At 63.7% G+C, this 17,000-nt stretch overlaps 3 protein-coding genes across 7 annotated transcripts; 2 read left to right on the top strand and 1 right to left on the bottom strand.

Moving 5' to 3' along the window:
• Window positions 1–2,017: 2,017 nt before the first annotated feature.
• On the top strand, window positions 2,018–8,728 carry LOC103063534 (rho-related BTB domain-containing protein 2). Of its 3 annotated transcripts, XM_088128842.1 has the most exons (11): window positions 2,038–2,152; window positions 2,300–2,470; window positions 2,950–3,160; window positions 3,235–3,338; window positions 4,188–4,373; window positions 4,569–5,485; window positions 5,589–5,707; window positions 6,617–6,767; window positions 6,938–7,026; window positions 7,285–7,390; window positions 7,728–8,728. In XM_088128842.1, the coding sequence occupies exons 2-11, from the start codon at window positions 2,394–2,396 to the stop codon at window positions 7,901–7,903; spliced, it is 2,136 nt and encodes a 711-aa protein (XP_087984968.1). In that variant the 5' UTR covers window positions 2,038–2,152; window positions 2,300–2,393; the 3' UTR covers window positions 7,904–8,728. The 3 variants fall into 3 exon arrangements, with proteins under 3 accessions (XP_087984969.1, XP_087984968.1, XP_087984970.1); XM_088128843.1 differs by lacking the exon at window positions 2,300–2,470 and having other exon boundaries at window positions 2,018–2,152; XM_088128844.1 differs by lacking the exon at window positions 2,038–2,152 and having other exon boundaries at window positions 2,239–2,470; window positions 4,188–4,256.
• A 509-nt stretch (window positions 8,729–9,237) lies between these two features.
• On the bottom strand, window positions 9,238–13,846 carry WDR54 (WD repeat domain 54). Of its 3 annotated transcripts, XM_088128847.1 has the most exons (10): window positions 13,492–13,846; window positions 13,309–13,371; window positions 13,139–13,205; window positions 12,244–12,300; window positions 11,838–11,965; window positions 11,487–11,587; window positions 10,928–11,090; window positions 10,438–10,512; window positions 9,938–10,084; window positions 9,238–9,527 (listed from the first exon to the last, which is right to left on the bottom strand). In XM_088128847.1, the coding sequence occupies exons 1-9, from the start codon at window positions 13,708–13,710 to the stop codon at window positions 9,953–9,955; spliced, it is 1,005 nt and encodes a 334-aa protein (XP_087984973.1). In that variant the 5' UTR covers window positions 13,711–13,846; the 3' UTR covers window positions 9,238–9,527; window positions 9,938–9,952. The 3 variants fall into 3 exon arrangements, with proteins under 3 accessions (XP_087984973.1, XP_087984972.1, XP_087984974.1); XM_088128846.1 differs by lacking the exon at window positions 9,238–9,527 and having other exon boundaries at window positions 9,783–10,084; XM_088128848.1 differs by lacking the exons at window positions 9,238–9,527; window positions 10,438–10,512 and having other exon boundaries at window positions 9,783–10,084; window positions 13,492–13,820.
• On the top strand, window positions 13,844–16,154 carry CUNH2orf81 (chromosome unknown C2orf81 homolog). The gene is made up of 3 exons (XM_088128845.1): window positions 13,844–14,068; window positions 14,288–14,491; window positions 15,029–16,154. The coding sequence occupies exons 1-3, from the start codon at window positions 13,844–13,846 to the stop codon at window positions 16,058–16,060; spliced, it is 1,461 nt and encodes a 486-aa protein (XP_087984971.1). The 3' UTR covers window positions 16,061–16,154.
• Window positions 16,155–17,000: the final 846 nt, after the last annotated feature.

Here is a 17,000-nt window from a genome sequence, read left to right as displayed (position 1 = left end):
ACTACAGAGAAAGTCAACCTCTTGGTCCACATTCCTTATTCCTCTTTTGCTGCTCTCCCCCGGCACAGAACAGCCACCAGCACCCCCTCAGGGCAGTCGTGAGACCAGACTTTCAGAGCCGCTCCTTGTTGCCCACAGTGGCGATGCTGGCTGGGCAGCTGGGTGGGGGGGGACCAGCGTCAGGCAACTTTGTTGATTAAACTATTGGCCCTCGCCAGGGAGCCGTGAGTTCAAGCTCTGTGAGCCTGAAGGCCGGAGGAGGCAGCCCGCCTCCCGCTGCAGCTGCCAACCCCGCAGGGGAGATCTGGAATTTTGCCCACCCGCACAAGGAGCTTTCTGAGAGGGCACCGTTTCTAAATGAGCTCATCCGGTCTGGAAGTTCTGCACCTGTTGGCGAGTTTCAGCCGCGTCCAGACGCCTTCCTGCCGCCCTGCAAGGCTGATGCGCCTCTTGCCTCTGTCACTGACCGTGGGCTGGGAGTTGGAAGCCCAGGGAGATCTCTCCCCAGGCACCAAGGATCCTGCCAGGAGCCCAGCTGGAAATTCTGCCAGGCTGCTGGGGAAGGAAAGCGCAGATGGATGGAGCGCCTCAAACATCACGCTCCAAACTCTCACACAGCCCCTTCCCAGAGAGCCGGGCGGCCTCCAAGGAAGAGGAGCAGGTTCTTGGTGGTCAAGAGGAGTTGGCCTTCCCTGCGGGCCACAGAGCCAGTGCCTCTCCCCAAGGCTTTACTGTGCACATTTAGGTGCTTGGCCATCTCGCCACCAGTGCTGGGGCAGCAACACAGCCTCGTGCGTAATGAAACAAATGACAAAACAGTAAAAGCACCACGTAAAACTTACTCAAGCAGACCAAACAGACTGGCCGCCATTAACATCCCAACCCTAAGGCAGGAACCAAGCTTTTAATGCCTTCCGAAAGGCGGGCTAGGATGCGCACGGGCCCGGAGCATGCCAGGCTGGAGGCGGGCGAGGAATGCCCCGAGTGCAAAGAAGCGATGCCCGGAGCATCTCTGGGCTGGGTGAAGGCAAGCGGGTTCCAAAGCAAGCTGGTTAAAACAAGTCAGCTGTAATCCAGCTTGGTTGGCTGGTGGCCTTCATGAAACCCGTTTTTTTAAACAAGCAAGAAGGTGAGGAGGGGCAACATTCAGGGGCCCTGGGTTCAGCCCCACAGCTGTGCCTGAGCTGCCCCCCACCTCAGGGAAAGGCCCTTGCCAAGGACCCAGAGAGGCTTCCAGAAAGCTGGCAGAGGCGGTGACAGCAAAAGCCTGGCCCCAGAAGTGACTGAAGGCCCCGCCAGGCTGCCCCCTGCTGGGCTCCCTTTGGGGTGCCTGCCCACCTTGGCTGTGACCTTTGAAAACAACACAGGATTTTTGTCGAGGGGGACCAGAAGGACCCCTTGCTCTCAATACTAGAAGCCCAGCTGCACCCTCGGTGCTTCTCAAGGTGCTTTTCAGCTTTTGTTGTTGTTAGTGGTGCTAGCAACCCTGAGAAAACTGTTCCAGAGGCTCTTGAAGAAACCCCAATGCCGTCATTCAGAAGGGCATAACCCGTGCCCGCCTGGATCGGGCCAATGGCCCATCTAGTCCAGCAGCCCGTTCGCCCAGCGGCCGGCCGGCTGGCCGGCCAGCTGCGCTCGTCCCCCCGCGGAGCGCCGCCCTGCCCGCCCGCCCGGAGTCCCACTCGAGCCGGCACGCGGAGCTCCAGCACCAAGCCTCCGCCGCTGAAGCCCCCCGGGCGTCCGATCCAAACGGGCGCTGCGGGGCTCAGCAAGCGGGACCCGGCAGCGCCAGGGAAGCCGAAAGGCGAGAAAAGGCAACGCGAAGTTGCGGGGCTGCGCGGGACGGGCGCCTTTCCGCCCGCTTCCCGCCGGTCGGAAGCAACGGACCCGCGCCCCCGCGCCGGCCTCGCAGCTCTTCGGCAGCCGGAGCGTGACCAAGGCCAGCTTTGCGCCCCGCCTGTCGGAAGGCCCGCCTGGAGGGGTCGGCCGCGGCGCTGCCTCCGCCCCGAGATACCACGGACCGCCGCCAAAGTGGAAGCGGAGGGGCCGCGCCGAAGCAGCTGGGCGGACTCGCCCAGCCCTGGCACGGCGGAGCCCGGGCCGCCCGGGTCCTGTCCTGTCCTGTCCTGGGCCGGGCTGGGCCGAAGCAAAGGTGCGCGGGGCGCGGGAGCGGGCGGGGGCGCGGCGAACTCGGCGCTGCGCGGGGCCGAAACGCCGCCCTCAGCTCCGGGCCGGCGGGGAGGGGAGCGGAGGGGAGGCTGTGCCCTGAAGGCGGGCGCTCTCCGTCCGTCCGTTGCAGCCGCAGCCCGGCCGGACTCCGGTGGAACGAGGCAGTGGGGCCGCGTTGGCGCTTCCGCGCGGAAGAGCCGCGGACGAGCAGCGCGCCCAAGAGCATGTGCAGAGCGCCCGCCGCGCCCGCGCCCGCCCCCCTGCCGCCGCGCGGCTGCAGAGCGATCCGGCCCCGGGCGAGGTACACGCGCCCCGACCCTCCGGCCGCCGCCGCGGCTCCGCCGTTTCCGCGGCCCTCCTAGCCCCGCCCGTGGGGGCCCGTCACGTGGGGGGCGGGCCGGGGGCGGGGCCGGGGGCGCTGCGACGCTCGGGCCCCCCGCCGCCTCCTTTGTCTGGGCGGAGGGGGCGCGGCCGGGAGCCCATTGGCGGGCGGGGCGGGGCGGGGCGGCGCCGCTGGACGGGCGGCGGCGATGGGCGCGGCGGCGGCGGGGGGCCGGGCACTGGGAGCGCGGCGGCGGCGGCGGCGGCGGCGGCTGCTGCCCGCGCAGAGGCTCGGGGGGGCGATGGGGTGCAGCGCCCGGGACGCCGCCGCAGCCCGGCGGGGGTCGGGGCCGCGGGCGGCCCCCCGGGGCCCGTAAAAGAGCAACTTCTCAGGACGCCCCAGCCGCGCCCTCCCTGTCTCCCCCGGGGCGGCCGCTTGACCGCGGGCCTCTCTCGCAGCGGCGGCGCCGGCGCCCCCATGGATATTGACCTGGACTACGAGCGCCCCAACGTCGAGACCATCAAGTGCGTGGTGGTGGGCGACAACGCGGTGGGCAAGACGCGGCTCATCTGCGCGCGGGCCTGCAACGCCACGCTCACCCAGTACCAGCTGCTGGCCACCCACGTGCCCACCGTCTGGGCCATCGACCAGTACCGCGTGTGCCAGGAGGTGAGCCGGCACCAGGAGACGGGGGGGGCGCGCCGCCGGCCGGGTCCCCCCTTCCTGACGCCTCGGCTCCCCAGGTGCTGGAGCGCTCCCGCGACGTGGTGGACGAGGTCAGCATTTCCCTGCGCCTCTGGGACACCTTCGGGGACCACCACAAGGACCGGCGCTTCGCCTACGGCAGGTGAGGGCCACGAGGGCGCGGGGCGGGCTGGGCAGCCGGCCCAGCGGGCTGCAGCGTCCCGTTTTCAGCCGCCCGCCGGACTCCTGCCAGGAAAGGTCCGCCTCCGCCCCCTTTCTTTGCCGGCCCTGACCCGGGGAGGCGGCTGCGCCGGCCTGAGACCCAGCCAGGCTGCTCTTGGGCAGTCCCCGCTGTCCTGGGAGGCAGGAGCCTTCCCGAGGGACCCTTCAGTGGCTCAGCCCTGGCATAGCCACCCCCTTGCACAGCCTGCTTTCTGGAAGCCTCTGGCCAGCCTGGAGGGAGCCTGCTGGCCACAGCGGTCCTAGGTGGTTCCAAGCCTTTCCAGCGGCGGGCGGTGCTTCCCTGTTCTGTGCTGCAAAGGCTGGAGAGCTTGGAGGTGGTGAAGGGTTGAGCGGGGGGGGGGGGGATAGTGGTGGGGGGCTCTGTTGCCCCTGGCCTCCTAGGTGGAGGACATCCAGGAGGGACTTACTGCTTGTACTCCTGGACCCTTCAGGATTTCGCTGTAGGAGGGCAGGATTTGAGGCGCGGTAGCCCTGAATGGACCATACTGCCCCCCTGCATGGGAGGGCACTGCCCGTGTGGGGCTCAGGCCAGCTTCAGGAAAGAAAAGAGCCCTCTGGTTCTGGGGCACTGTCGTGGCCGGAAACAGTTCCTCCTGCAGATGTGCTGAGGCCGTCGGCTCCTTCCCGGCCTTTGCTTGCCTGTGCTCAGGGCTGCTCTTTGGTGACTGTTGTGCTCTCTGCCCCGAGGGCTGATGGGCACAGCAGTCTTCTCTGCAACAAGGGGGGGTTGCCCTGCCTGATTCCTCCCCCCCCATCTTTTTCTCGGCAGATCCGACGTGGTGGTGCTCTGCTTCTCCTTGGCCAACCCCAACTCACTGCGGCATGTGAAGACCATGTGGTACCCAGAAATCAAGCACTTCTGCCCGCGTACCCCCATCGTGCTGGTGGGCTGCCAGCTGGACCTGCGCTATGCAGACCTTGAGGCAGTGAACCGGGCGCGTCGCCCCTTGGCCAAGTAGGGCCCTGCCCGTCCCACACATTCTTGGGGGGCTGGCTGGAACAGTCAGCCCCCTGTCCTGGACCAGTTCCTGCCAATTTCAAGGGGGTGCCTCCGCCTTTTGCCACAGTTGGGTTAGTCTGCCCTCCAAGGGGGGCTTCCTGGGCATTCCTTGCTAACTGGTGTCCCCTCCTCTCTCTGATTTTGTTTCAGGCCCATTAAACCTTCAGACATTCTGCCCCCCGAATGTGGGCATGAGGTAGCCAAGGAGCTGGGCATCCCCTACTACGAGACAAGTGTGGTAGCCCAGTTTGGCATCAAGGACGTCTTCGACAATGCGATTCGGGCTGCCCTCATTTCCCGCCGCCACCTCCAGTTCTGGAAATCTCACCTCAAGAAGACGCAGCGACCTCTGCTGCAAGCCCCTTTCCTGCCTCCCAAGCCTCCCCCGCCCATCATCCACATCCCCGAGCCAGCTGCCGGAGAAGGTCGGGGGCCCAGCATGCTCTTCCACCAGCCACTTTGCGCCGATGTTGTTTTCCGCCTGCTAGGAGGCCACCAGCTCTTTGCCCACAGGGTCTACCTGGCCACGTCCTGCTCCCGATTCTATGACCTCTTCGTGCTAGAACTGGGGGACGAGCCGGCTGGCGGGAAGGAGCTGGCCGGGAGGACGAAGAGCTTGGACGCGGCTGACCGAGGATGCCTGGCGGCAGCCACGCAAGCCATGCCACTGCGGCCCTCGCAGAGTGATGAGCCACTGTGCGCTGCTCGGGCGCCCCGCCCAGTCTCTGGCTGGGGCCGGGGCTTCGTCGACGTGCGGCAGGAGAGGGTGCGGGACCCGGTCACTCAGCAGGAGAAGCTGATGACGGCCGTGCACCTGGACGGACTGGTGCAGCTGGGCCCTTTCGAGGTGGTGCTGGAATACCTGTACACCGGGCGCCTGGAACAGCACCGGGCCAGTCTCATGCAGGTGGCCGCCATCGCCGAGCTGCTGGAGGTGTTTGACTTGCGCATGATGGTGGCCAACATCCTCAACAAAGAGAGCTTCATGAACCGTGAGATTACCAAGGCCTTCCATGTGCGCCGGGCCAACCGGATCAAGGAGTGCCTGAGCAAAGGCTCCTTTGCAGGTGACAGGAGGAGGGAGGCTGGAGCAGGCCTGGCTGGGGGCAGCCCGGGCAGGTGGCTCCTCTTCCCAGTGACTGACGAGGCTCTGTTCTCCCCCCCCGGCAGATGTGGTGTTTGTGGTTGACGATGGCTCGGTGCCGGCGCACAAGCCCCTTCTGCTTGCAGGCTGTGACTTCATGGTGGCCATGTTTGGTGGAACCTTCCGGGAGAGCTGTGCTGCCGAGGTGAGGCGGGTAGCCCTGCTACCAGCTCCGGAGAAGGCAGGCTTGTGCAGGGGACTCCCCCTGCTGGGGTTGGGGGACTGTGGGGCAGCCTGAGCTGCTATGCACGTGCCATTGGGGCCCCCCAGATGGGTCCAGTAGTTTCCTGGAAGGGCAGGTTGCCTCCTCCTAGGTGGCTTCTGGGAGGAATGTCCTCCCTCCTTGGGTGCTGCGAAGCCCCAACTTGGCTCCCAGAGGCCCAGTCCTGGGGTTGGGATAAGGGGCTCTGGGTGGCATAAGAGCACAGGGCCCACCCCCACCCCCAGCACACCAGAGGTGGTGCAGGCTAGATTCCTTCCTGGGGATGATTGCCCAGAGATTGCTGGAAAAGAGGCCTCCCTCAGTGGGAGGCTTCCTAGCTTGGCCCTTGGCTTGGCAGCTAACCCTGCCAGGCTAGGGCCCAGGGCCCGCAGAGGAGCAGCTGCCCTTCAGCCCCAGGCCCTGCCCCCGAGCCGCCCCTCTGCAGCAGCTTTCCTGCTCTCGAACCTCCCCGCAAAAGCCTCTGTGCCAGGAGGATGCACGGTGGGGCCCTGGCTCTCTCTCTTGGCTGGGCCCCACTGGCTTTTGAGGGGAGGGACAGCCAGCCCCAGCACCACTGTGCAGGACTTCTGGGAAAGAGGGTCAGGGGACTCCAGCTGCCACCAGTGCCAAGCCCCTCCCCAGCCTGTGCAGCTTCCTCTTCCGCCTGATCTTCAGTGCTGCCTCCGTTCCCAGGACCCGCAGAGCCTGCAGACGTGTGTTTCTGTGCGCGCCGCAAGTGAAATTCCTCCTGAATTGCCAGGAAGGGTTGCTGGAGGCCGAAGCTGGGGCTGGGATGGAAGGGGGTGGAAGCTTGGCACAGGGCTCTGTGAGCACTCCCTCTCCAATCCCTAGGTCTCCCTGCCAGGCACCAACTGTGCCTGCCTTCGGGCTGTGCTGGAGTTCCTGTACACGGACCTCTTTGTCCCCAGCCCAGACCTGGATGCCATGGAGCTGCTGGTGCTCACCAACCGCCTCTGTCTGACCCGCTTGCAGGCCCTGACTGGTGAGTCTCTTCTGGGGCTCCATTGCTAGCCCCTCTGGGAGGCGTTAACCTCTTGTGGGCACCGGTGGGTGCAAAGGAGCAGCCAAGCAGGGGGAGAGCGGCAGGCGTTCCCCAGGGGCTGCAGGCAAAACAGCTCTGCCCTGAGAGGCGTTTCCTCCTTTTCTTCCCAGAGCAGTACGCGGTGGATGAGCTGGTGCGTGCCAGCCTGCAGCAGGTGGAAATTGATGCCCAGGTGATCCTCTACCTGGAAATGACCCAGGTACGGTGCAGCCTCATCAGCCCAGCCCCCTTCTCCTTGGACTCACGTCTGCTGTGGGGGGACTGCCTTGGCACTGGCACTCAGGAAGCCCGAGCAGGAGAGGCTCCTTGCGGGCGGGCGCGGAGGTAGCGCGTGCCAAGCCCCTCCCCCTCTGGTGGCTCTCGCGGCTGTGAATTCCTCAGACAGGGAAGTGGGCAGCGGTCCAGGGAGGTGGCGGCGGATGGGGGCTGGTCCCCTGACTTTGCCACCTCTCCACAGTTCCACAATGCCCTGCAGCTGGCGGCCTGGTGCCTTCACTACATCTGCACCAACTACAATAGTGTCTGCCGCCGGTTTCCCCGCGAGATGAAGGCCATGTCCGCTGGTAAGAGCTGCAGGCCGAGGGAAGGGGCAGGGTGCTGCTCGTTCACAGACGGCACCCACCTTTTTCTGCCACTGCGAGCCTGCGCCGGTCTGCAGCCCGGGCAGGAATTGGAGTGGGGAGACTCTCTTACGGGCAGCGCCCAGAGCCTGCTCCCCAGCTGCTGCATTCCAGCTCGAGTGCCAGCTGGCGCCAGCCTGGCTGCTCCAGCTTCCTGAACCCTCTGCTGAAGAGGCTTCTCCTGCTTCGGCTACCTGCGGGGTGGGGGCAGTGGTGGGAAAAGGTGCCTGGCTTTGGGGACCTGCCCGCCTGATGGCCGCCTCACCGCACTTCTCCCCAGAGAATAAGGCCTACTTTGAGAACCACCGCTGGCCGCCGGTCTGGTACCTGAAGGAGGAGGACCGCTACCTGCGCACGCAGAAGGAGCGAGCACAGGAGGAGGAGGCCCTCCGGAAGCAGCACCCGCGCAGCAAGTGGTGCTTCTGGCGCCCCCACCCGGCCAGCCACATCTCCTGAGCAGATGGCTGCGCCCCACCCGTGGGGGGGCTGCCCTGCTGGTGCCTTTGCTGGGGAGGGGGCACCTCTGCCTTGTTTACAAGCTGCCTTTCCACCCCCAGCTCTGTGCCTCTTGCTGTTGCTGCCATGCCTTTACCTGGGGGGCAGGGGGCCAAGCCAGCACACTCAGTTGCTACCTCTGACCTTGGCAGTATTCTAGGGATGGGGGGGAGGTGGCTGTGCAGGTGACTGAGGAAGAGGAGGGGGATTTGTGGTGTGACTATGTGCTGTGGAAGGGGATTGGTGGGAGGATTTTGGGAGGTGGGGTGGGTGCATGAGGGGAGGAACCACAGGCCCTGCTGGGGGGCAACTAGCCGCAGAGAGAGCTTCCTCCTCCATGCTTGTGTGAGAGCAGCAGCGCGGAGAGGCTTTGTGGCTGTGCCTTGGACACAAGACGGGCCTCTTCCCAGAATCAGCCCTTTCTTGGGGTGGGGTAAAGGGGTGGGGAACACCTGCTGTTCCCTCTTCCCCCCTCCCGCCTGGTGCATTGAGGGAAATCGCTGCCAATGTATTTTAGCAAAAGGAGGGCCCCCTGCAAAACTGCAGTTTTTAAGCCTTTTTTCACTTTTTTCTACCCGTTCCATTTTTTCTCAAGACCTCAGCCAAGCACAAAGCGACCCGGGGTGGGCCGGTGCAACCTTCCCCGGACCGAAGGGCTCTGATGCCCACAGGTCCCTTGTGGCCTGCGTGCATCTATGTAACCACTGTGAGCTGGGCTAGCCCGTTTCTTACACACTTCAGTATTGGACTGTTTGGAATCTTTAATAAAGAGCCTTTTGTATCGTGTATCCCTGAGCGAGTCTGCTAATGCACGCCTGGCAGGATACCTCTCTGCTTGCAGGTGACGGCAGAGGGCCTTACTCTGTCAGTAACGCTATGATAGATCGGGGGGGGGGGGGCAGGTCTCCTGCCCAGCTCCATAAATCAGGGGCTACAGAGCAAGTGAGCCACACTTTGCGCATCCCTGCTGCTCTCTTGGCACCTGGGGGCAGAATCATGGATTTGGAGTGGTGCACCTTCCTAATGCTGCCTCTGCTGGTTGGAGACCTAGCCAGGGCTTTAAAGGGGACCAGGGAACCTCTGAAGGGTGAGACAGTTGGGGAAAGGCGCACAGCTGAAGGCACTGGCAGCAGGATCAGGATGCGATTCAGCGCAGAGGAGGGATTCTGGGGATCCTGAGTGCTGCCCAGCAGCAGAGGCCCTGCAGAAGTCAGGCGCTCCTGCCTCGTGCATGCTGGTCCTGACTGGGGGGGTGGGAACCGCTCCCATAGCTGAAAATAAAGAAAACAGGCAACGGCACCAAACTTTCGACCTTCTCAGCCAAACATAACTATTTTATTCATTGGGAAAACGGACAACTCAGCCGCTTGCTCTGAAACACTAAAAAAGCAATTTGGTGGGCGATGAAGCAGTTGCAGTCTAAACAAACCTTTGGCAGGGTGGGAGGACTCCTCTGGCTCCTGGGCTGCAGCAGGCATTTCTCCAAGGGCCTGGCTTAGGGAGCCTGGCAGGGGCTCTGCCACAGGACCCAGGTGAGCTTCCCCTCGGCCCTGTGGCCATGTGACACGGGCCCCCTGCTGAAAAGCTAGACCAGTGGGAAACAGCGCTTCAGCCAGCAGGCCGGGTGGCTGGCCAGCCGCCTCCGCGCTCAGCCGAACAGCGAAAGGGCGGGCCTCCCATGCCTAACCTTCACTGCGGGAGTCTTTCTGGCAGAGGGGGCACCTTGGACTATTGGGCAGAAGACAACACCCAGGCGCTGGATCACCGGGAATCTCGGGAGAAGCCTGCTTGGGGCAAAGGGATGAAGGGCCTTTCTGGGGGGTCATCTGCTGACTTGGGAGGGAGGGAGGGAGGGAGCCTTGGGGAGGGCAGGAGCTGGAAACAGCTGCTCATGTCGTGTGCCACCCTGCCCTGCTCCTAGCACAAGCTCACGCAGATACCGGGAGCTGACCGGATCAGCCTACATCAGGTCCTTTCTCTGCTTCCAGCATCTACCTGCAACCAGAAGGGCTACACCTGGAGGTAGCGGATGATCTCGCTGAGCTCGAAGCCGGTGACAGCGAAGGCAGTGCCCTCGGGATTGCAGAAGCGGGCACCGCAAATCAGGGTGTCGGTCACACACTCCGTATGGCAATGCTCGATCTGTAGGGAAACAGGCAGGCGCCATTCAGGCACTCCTGTCTCCTACAAGAGCTGTCACAGCTGGGAAGCGGAGAGACCCAACCTGATGTGCCCAAGCAGAATTGGAGCTGCATCTCGCCAAGGTGACCCCAGGGCCCAGATGCTTTCAGCGAGCATTCCTCCCGGCCTAACATCCCAGCCGGGCTTGGGGCACCGCGGCCATGTTCCAGCTGAGGAAAGGGGCTGTCAGACTTTCCCTGGCACCATCTGGGACACCAGAAGGGTGAAGTAAGAGGAGCTCCAGAAAGACAGGCTTTCCCACACCCTCAGCAGAGCGGCCCCTGGGCTCACTCTCTGCTCCTGCTCGCCCGTACCTCTACGCTCTTCGTCTCTGCGTTGTGGCTCAGTCCCCAGACCTGCACAAAGGAGTCCTCGGCAGCAGACAGCAGCTGGACAGGAAAAGGGCAGAGAAGGCAAGGCCTCAAGGCGGGCCACGTCTCCGGCTGTATAGCCCTGGCATTGGAGAGCCTTTCCAAAGAAGGGGACCCTCCCTAGGAGAGCGAAAGTGCCAAAACTGCCTGGGGGGAGTTCTAGCCAAGCCAAGAGCAGCACCCCTGAGGCAGGTTGTGGTCATGGTGACCTGCACACAACCGTTGGCCTGCTGGGGGGACATCTCTGGCAGCTCTTCAGAGCATCTCTGTCTCCTGTGCCAAGGAGTTCCCTAGATTTGCGCTCGCCTCAAACTTTGGTGTCCAGAATCAGAGAAGCTGATCAGGACTTTTGCCACTGCCAAAAGGAGGCACCTTACCAAGCTCTGGCCTGCCCCCCATCACATCCAAACCTTCTAGCGTGCAACAGGCTCACCTTCCCTGAGAGCGGTGCCAGGTCCAAGGCATAGATCCAGCGCGCGTGAGCCCTGACTTCAGCTCTCAGGGTTCCACACGCTGCTTCATACAAGCGAATCTGTCCGTTCCCATAACCTGCAGCAATGATCCCGTTCCACAGCTTCACAGAGGAGCAGGTGGACCTGGTGCATGAGAGGGAGGGAATCAGGCCCTGCTCAGCTTGTGCTGGAGCTCGAAGGCAGAGCAGCTCCTACCAGAGCGCTGCAAAGGAGGGAGGGAGGGAGGGCAGCTTCCCATATTTTTAATCTTAACTGAGCAAAACCCTGCAGGACGTAAGATGCCACTGCCTCACTCTTGCAGCCTGGCGCACAGGCCAGTTCTGATGTGAGAAGAGGAGGAGCTCGCCTTCCACCTCCTGTTCCTACCAGCCACCCTGAGCCCCATTCCTCAGCTGCTGCAAGGAGGAGCAGGAGGGGAGGCACAACCTGTTATAGGAGTCTTGTCTTCTTGCTGTAAAGTTCATAGGAGATCTAATAGCCCCACTCTTGCCTCAGGACCAGCCCCCCCCCGGCCCTTACTCAGAAGCTGGGATTTTGGTGATCAGCTTGAATGTCTCTCCAGACCGCCAAACGCACAGCGCCCCAGAGTCATCCGCAGTCACCAGATCCACAGCTCCCTCCTGCAACGTGAGAAAGAACAGAACTCCTGCAGCAGGCGTCTGCCCTGTCTTAATGGCTGCCTCTGGCCAAGGGACACAGACAGACATGCAGGGGGGCTGCAGGGCTGAGCGCTGCTCCCCCATCAGCTTAAATATGGCCCAGGCCCAGAAGAGGCTGCCACAGCCAGCACCCCAGTAAGGGGAGGTCCAAGAGAGCACAGAGGGGGCCTGCGATTGCTCTGGGGGCTTGGGCTGGCAGGTCCTGCCTTACCGGCTGCTCACAGAGCTCTGCGCCAATGTCGGTGATGGCGCAGTTGTGCTCCTCAAGGACTTCGCTCAACGTGATGTTGGTGCCTTTGGAGGGGACATCAAAGACAAGGACCGAACCTGAGGATGTCCCTGCAATGGGAAGGGGAATCAGGCTAAGGTCTGCCCATCTCCCCTGAAACCAACCATGTCACGCTGTCCAACGAGCGATCCTCCTGGCCACAGTGCCCTCTGGGTCTTTGTGGCAGTTGCTGAAATCAGCTGGTGACCCAATCCACCACTGCAAGAAAGCTCTCCTTTTTGGTGCCTCCCCCAAAACAGGCCTCATCTCATCCTGCTGCCATCTCCCACCATCCCAGTGATGAGAAGCCCTCAGCCCAGCGGCCCCTCACATCTCCCTGCTTGCTCACCTACGCAAACAAAGCGTGGTCCTGTTGCTGCAATCCCACGAGCAAACAGCACCGTCCCTAGCGGGGGCGAGAAGCCATAGATGAGTGGCAGAAGTGCAAGCCCCTGAGGACCCCTCTGCTCACACCAGCACTTCCTCTGAGTTCAGCTGGTTCAGCGGTTTTGACTTAGCTCCACCGCCCAGCCCGTGAAAAACAGAGGCGTCCCTCTCCAAAGACGCAGCAAATCCAGGCCAGAGAGCTGTTGAGACCCTGCCTGCTCTGTCAGGCAGAGGAGTAAACACAGGGAACGGCGGCCTCCAAAAAGTTGAAACCTAGGCCCTGTGCCATCCCTTATCTCTCATCAGGCCAGCTCAAGGCATGCTGGTGGAAGCAGAGCAGTCGTGAAAGGGAACAGCACCAGGGAACGTTCCCAACGCTGTGCTGAATCAGGAACACCAAAGGGGAAAAGGAGAACGAACAGTTCTGGGGCTCGGATTGTTAAAAATAAGGCCGTGGGCCCAGAAAATAGAGGACGAAGAGGATTCTAGAGGCCCATTGCACTAAATGACAAGGAGCCAGCTAGCGTACTCTGGCGGGCATGGCACAGCACGCTCCAGGCTAGGGTGGCTTACCCAAGAGCCCACCAATAACAAAGCCCTTCATTCCAACCTGGGGAGCGGGGAGGGGGAACAGGACCCTCCCGCGGCCGAGAAGCCCCCATGGGGGGACAGCGCCCCCCAAGTTCGGATGGCCCCAACCCGGATGCCCCTTTCGCGGGGCGTTGCAGGCTGCTCCGGGGCAGCCTGGCCGGTGGGCGGACGAGCTCCGTTATGGCGGGTGGCCAGGGGCAGACAGAGCTGCTTGTCCGGGGGCGCGGGCGCGTTGGGGGCGGCGGCCCGCGCCCGGGAAAGGGTACCTGGCGAGGACTCCATGCCGTCCAGCGCGTGCCAATACACCATGGCAGACCCGTCGGATTCGTACATCTGGCAGGAGAGAAGGAGGCGGAGGAGCAGGGCGGCGCGGGGGCTCGCGGGCCCGGCCCAGGCCCCCCGCCCGCCCAACCCCCCGGCCCCGCCGCGGCCTCACCTGGATGCCCTTCCACGAAGCCAGCACCAGCAGCGCCCGGGACGGCAGGACGCACCAGGCCGCCTGCAAGAGGAGAGCGTTTCTCGCGGGGGGCGGTGCGCTGACCCGCTCCCTCCCCCGCCCCGCCCCGCCCCGCCCCGCCCCGGCCCCGGCCCCGGCCCCGGCCCCGGCCCAGCCGCCTGCCTGGGTGACGACGGAGGGCCCGAGGCCGCCCTCGCGGGCCTGCAGCTGGCGGTGCGCGCAGCCCGGCCCGTCCCCCGCGGCGCTGACGAGGCTGACGGTGGCGCCGTGCACGCTGGCGAAGTAGGTGAGGCGCTTGGCGGGCAGCGGCAGCACGCTCAGGTTGTTGTACAGCGCCAGGCTGCTGCCCCGCAGGGCCACGCCGCGCTCCCGCCGGTACATCCCGCGCCCCGGCCCGCGCGGCGCGCAGTGCGCAGGCGCGGGCGTGGCGGCGTGGCGTTGCCCCGGCGACGGCGCCGCGGCCCAGGCGCAGGCGCAGGCGCAGGCCCCGGCGGCCTGCTGCTCGGCGGGCGGGATGGCGTCCCGCGACCGCGTGGCGCAGGCCAAGTCCCGCGCGGAGAGGTCCCGCCCGCCCGCGGCGCCCGTCCCGCAGGTGGAGATCGTCCCGGGGCGCCTGTCGGAGGGCGAGTGGCTCTCGCTGCTGGCCTTCGAGGAGGCGGAGGACGTGGTGGGCGACGTGCTGGCCGCGCTGCTGGACCAGGCGCTGGAGGGCTGCTGCAAGGTCTACCTGGCCCGGCAGGTCGGCCACCTGGCGGGAAGTCCCGGGCGGGGGCGGGGCCCCCTCGGCTTCCCCGGCACCGCCCTTCGCCTCGCCCAGATCGAGGCGGTGCGGATCAAGCGCCCCCTCCCCAGAGGAACCCTCGAGGCGGGCAGGGCGCGCCGGAGAGCCCCTCGCGCTCCCAGGGGGGCTGGCGGCCCCCGCGCCCCCCGCCAACGCCCGCCCGCTCCCTCCTTCCAGTGCGTGCCCTACGTCATCAACCAGGCGCGGGAGGCCCTGCTGCAGATCCTCGAGTGGCGCTTCCTGGGGCGCGACGGCGGGGAGCGCGGCGTGCCGGCGGACCCCACCTGGCAGGAGGACGAGGAGCCGGCGGCCTGCGTCACGGACGCCTGGGCCCAGGGCTCCGTGCCCGTGCTGCAGGCCGTGCCAAGCCCGGAAGCAGAGGTAGGGTGCCGCAAGCTGGGCAGCCCGGCGAGCGCGGGGGGACGCGGGGTCGGAAGCGGAGGGGAGCGCGAGGCCCTGCTCGCCGTAGCCCGGGAGCCGGGGGCTTCCCGGTCTCCTTCCTTCCTTCTTCCTCCCTCCCTTCCCGCGGCTGAGCCGAATCTGTTAAACCAGCCTGTTGGCGAAACTCAGCGCCCGTTACGGAATCCTGGAAATCAGCCTCCTCGGCGCAGCCTGCGTTTTTGGCAAACGTTCGTCATTTCTTATCCTTTTATTTAAGCCGCCGTTTATTCAGGGCATTAAATACATCATATCCAGGTGAGAAGCGATTATGCGTAAGGCGGCTGACAGGAAAAGCCACCTTAGCGCTTCTTAATTAATTAGAAAAGCGTCCAGATAAAGAGATGCTGCTTCCCCAGTTTTCCTTTTCCTGATCCTTTCCGCTTTTGATGCTAAAGTAGCATTAAACTCTCCTGCTGGGAAGCGGTAATGCCCAGGCTAGCTCAGCCCGGGATTCCCCTGCTGATCCCTTTCCTCCAGGTTCCTACAGCGCAAGTGCCGGAGGAAGCACCTGCCCTCAAAGAGCTGTCTGGCAAGGAAGCTGCCATGGCTGAGCTGCCCCTGGCATCCCTCCAGTGGGAGGAGGAATTGCCCCAACGACACCCCATGCCGGAAGTCAAGCCTCCCAGGCCACAGAGCAGGAGGGTGCTGCTGAAGGCCCGGGCTCGGTCCCTGCCCGTCGCTGATGCTTCCAGGCCGTCCTTCAAAGGCAGGCTGTCTTACCAGCCCCTCCTGGTGCCCCCCCAGTTGGCCAGGTTTGATTCCATTATGAAGCCCCCGGATGGCTCTGAGAAGGAGCTCCTTTTGCGGAAACTCTCCCAGGGCCCCCTGGAGGTGAGCTCTCTGCACATGCTGGGCACTGCCCAGCCCTTGCTGCCTTCCTCGTGCAGCAACCTCCTCCGGATCCAGATGGGCCGCCCCCCCAACATCAAGGACGTTTTCTACGATGAGACCGGCAACATCACGCTGGTGCCTCGCCTGGAGCCAGCTCGCCTACCCAAGCGGTGGATCAAGCCAGCGGTGGAAGTGGTGGACCCCGACGTTGAGTCCAGGCGCCAGGAAGCACTGAAAACAGTTTCAGGCCGCTGCAAACAACGCCATTCCTCTAAAGGCCCTGCCTCGGTCAAGCAGGCCCCCGTGGATCAAAGCAGCATCCTGGCTCATGGAGGAGCCCCAGGGCTGTTGCGGGAGGATCCCTTAAAAGTGTTGCGGAAGAGCCTCCCAGAGCAGGCAGCCCATCCTCCTCTTCCGCCAGGAAAGACCCTCGAGCCCACCAGCTTTGTCTTTGTCAAGCCCACCTTGCTGGTGGAGACTGTTGACCTAGCCCCAGGAGTGACCCTCCACTGTGGCAGTAGGAATCCAAGTCTGCTGCCGCAGCCTGCTGACAGTCCAGAGGACGTCAAAGAGATGCGCGGGGCCCTTTGGCCCTTGAACCCTCAGGTGTCCTTTCCCAGCAGGGCCACAGAGCCACTCCTTCGGGAGCCATGGCTTCTGCCACACTTGTGCCCCTGAGCCATGCTGTGATGAGGGTGGGGGGCTCACTGGCCACATCCCAGCATCACACTGTCGTAAAATAAAACCAGGTCTTCGGCATGGTGCACCCTTACCTGTAGCTTTTCTACAAACCCACAAATCAAGTGACCGATAATCAAAAGAAGGGATTTGGGGAAGAGAATCTGCGTGGGATAAGCGGCGCCTCCCTTAGCAGTATAGGCATCTACTAGCATGTGGTTTTAGCTCAGCTGAAGCCCCTCCTGCTTGAAAGGTGCCCCATGACATTCTAGTTAGAAAGTCCGTAAGGGTTAGTTGGGCTGTGCGACTATTAGATGGGGCCACCGAGGCCACGAAAGCGATGGAAGAGCCCTTCTCCCCTCTTGCTGGGAGGGTGGGGTGCTGTAACTTTTGTTGGAAAGGTAGCCTGGAAGTAACAGTGAAACGTAAAGGGCCAACCCAAGAAAAAGAAATTACGCTGGTATTTATCTATTTGTTAGACGTATGTATTTTTATTGTCTTTAGCTGTGTAAGTCAATACGCGTGGCTTTGGCCACAACATGAAAGCCCCGGGCTGGGCTGGGGTGGGCAAAGCACTCCAGGGAGCTTCTGTAAGGTTGAGGGTGGCCTTGAACTGGAGAGCAGCACCTGAAGCCCTTTGCTTTTTTGGCATGGCTAGCCCGGTGATGGGTTGCGCAGAGGCAGCCAGCAGCCCATCTGCTCAGTAGAGCCCTGCGGGGGGCGGCCCAGGAGAGCCACGCGAAGCACAGAGGCAGCCCAAACCCACAGCTCCTGCCCGGCTGCCTCTTCGCAGCCTGCAGAAGGGTTGGAGCATCCAGAGTGCCGCTCTGTGTCCTTGGGCAGCTGTCAATGGCGGAGGTTTTGTTTTTCCCGAGCGCTCCGTGGTTTTTCTCCCTTTGTTCTTTGCCTTTCCTGGAGCAGACAGGTCTCTGTCTCATCC

The sequence above is a fragment of the Python bivittatus genome, unplaced genomic scaffold (assembly GCF_059951505.1).
Source record: "Python bivittatus isolate LINGU-HERP-01145 unplaced genomic scaffold, Pbiv_v1 ctg000740_np1212, whole genome shotgun sequence".
Taxonomy (NCBI): Eukaryota; Metazoa; Chordata; class Lepidosauria; order Squamata; family Pythonidae; genus Python; species Python bivittatus.
The sequence above is the reverse complement of the archived record's forward strand: the minus strand, read 5'-3'. Positions and strand labels throughout refer to the sequence as shown.

Coding starts and splice junctions, on each gene's coding strand:
- LOC103063534 (XM_088128842.1), top strand. CDS start 2,394: ATGTGCAGAGCGCCCGCCGCGCCCGCGCCCGCCCCCCTGCCGCCGCGC. Junction 5,708..6,616: donor GGGAGAGCTGTGCTGCCGAG/GTGAGGCGGGTA, acceptor TCCAATCCCTAG/GTCTCCCTGCCAGGCACCAA. Junction 7,027..7,284: donor TCTACCTGGAAATGACCCAG/GTACGGTGCAGC, acceptor ACCTCTCCACAG/TTCCACAATGCCCTGCAGCT.
- WDR54 (XM_088128847.1), bottom strand. CDS start 13,710: ATGTACCGGCGGGAGCGCGGCGTGGCCCTGCGGGGCAGCAGCCTGGCG. Junction 11,966..12,243: donor ACCACGCTTTGTTTGCGTAG/GTGAGCAAGCAG, acceptor TTCCCATTGCAG/GGACATCCTCAGGTTCGGTC. Junction 11,588..11,837: donor CAGAGCTCTGTGAGCAGCCG/GTAAGGCAGGAC, acceptor CTCACGTTGCAG/GAGGGAGCTGTGGATCTGGT.
- CUNH2orf81 (XM_088128845.1), top strand. CDS start 13,844: ATGGCGTCCCGCGACCGCGTGGCGCAGGCCAAGTCCCGCGCGGAGAGG. Junction 14,069..14,287: donor AGGTCTACCTGGCCCGGCAG/GTCGGCCACCTG, acceptor CCCTCCTTCCAG/TGCGTGCCCTACGTCATCAA. Junction 14,492..15,028: donor TGCCAAGCCCGGAAGCAGAG/GTAGGGTGCCGC, acceptor CCTTTCCTCCAG/GTTCCTACAGCGCAAGTGCC.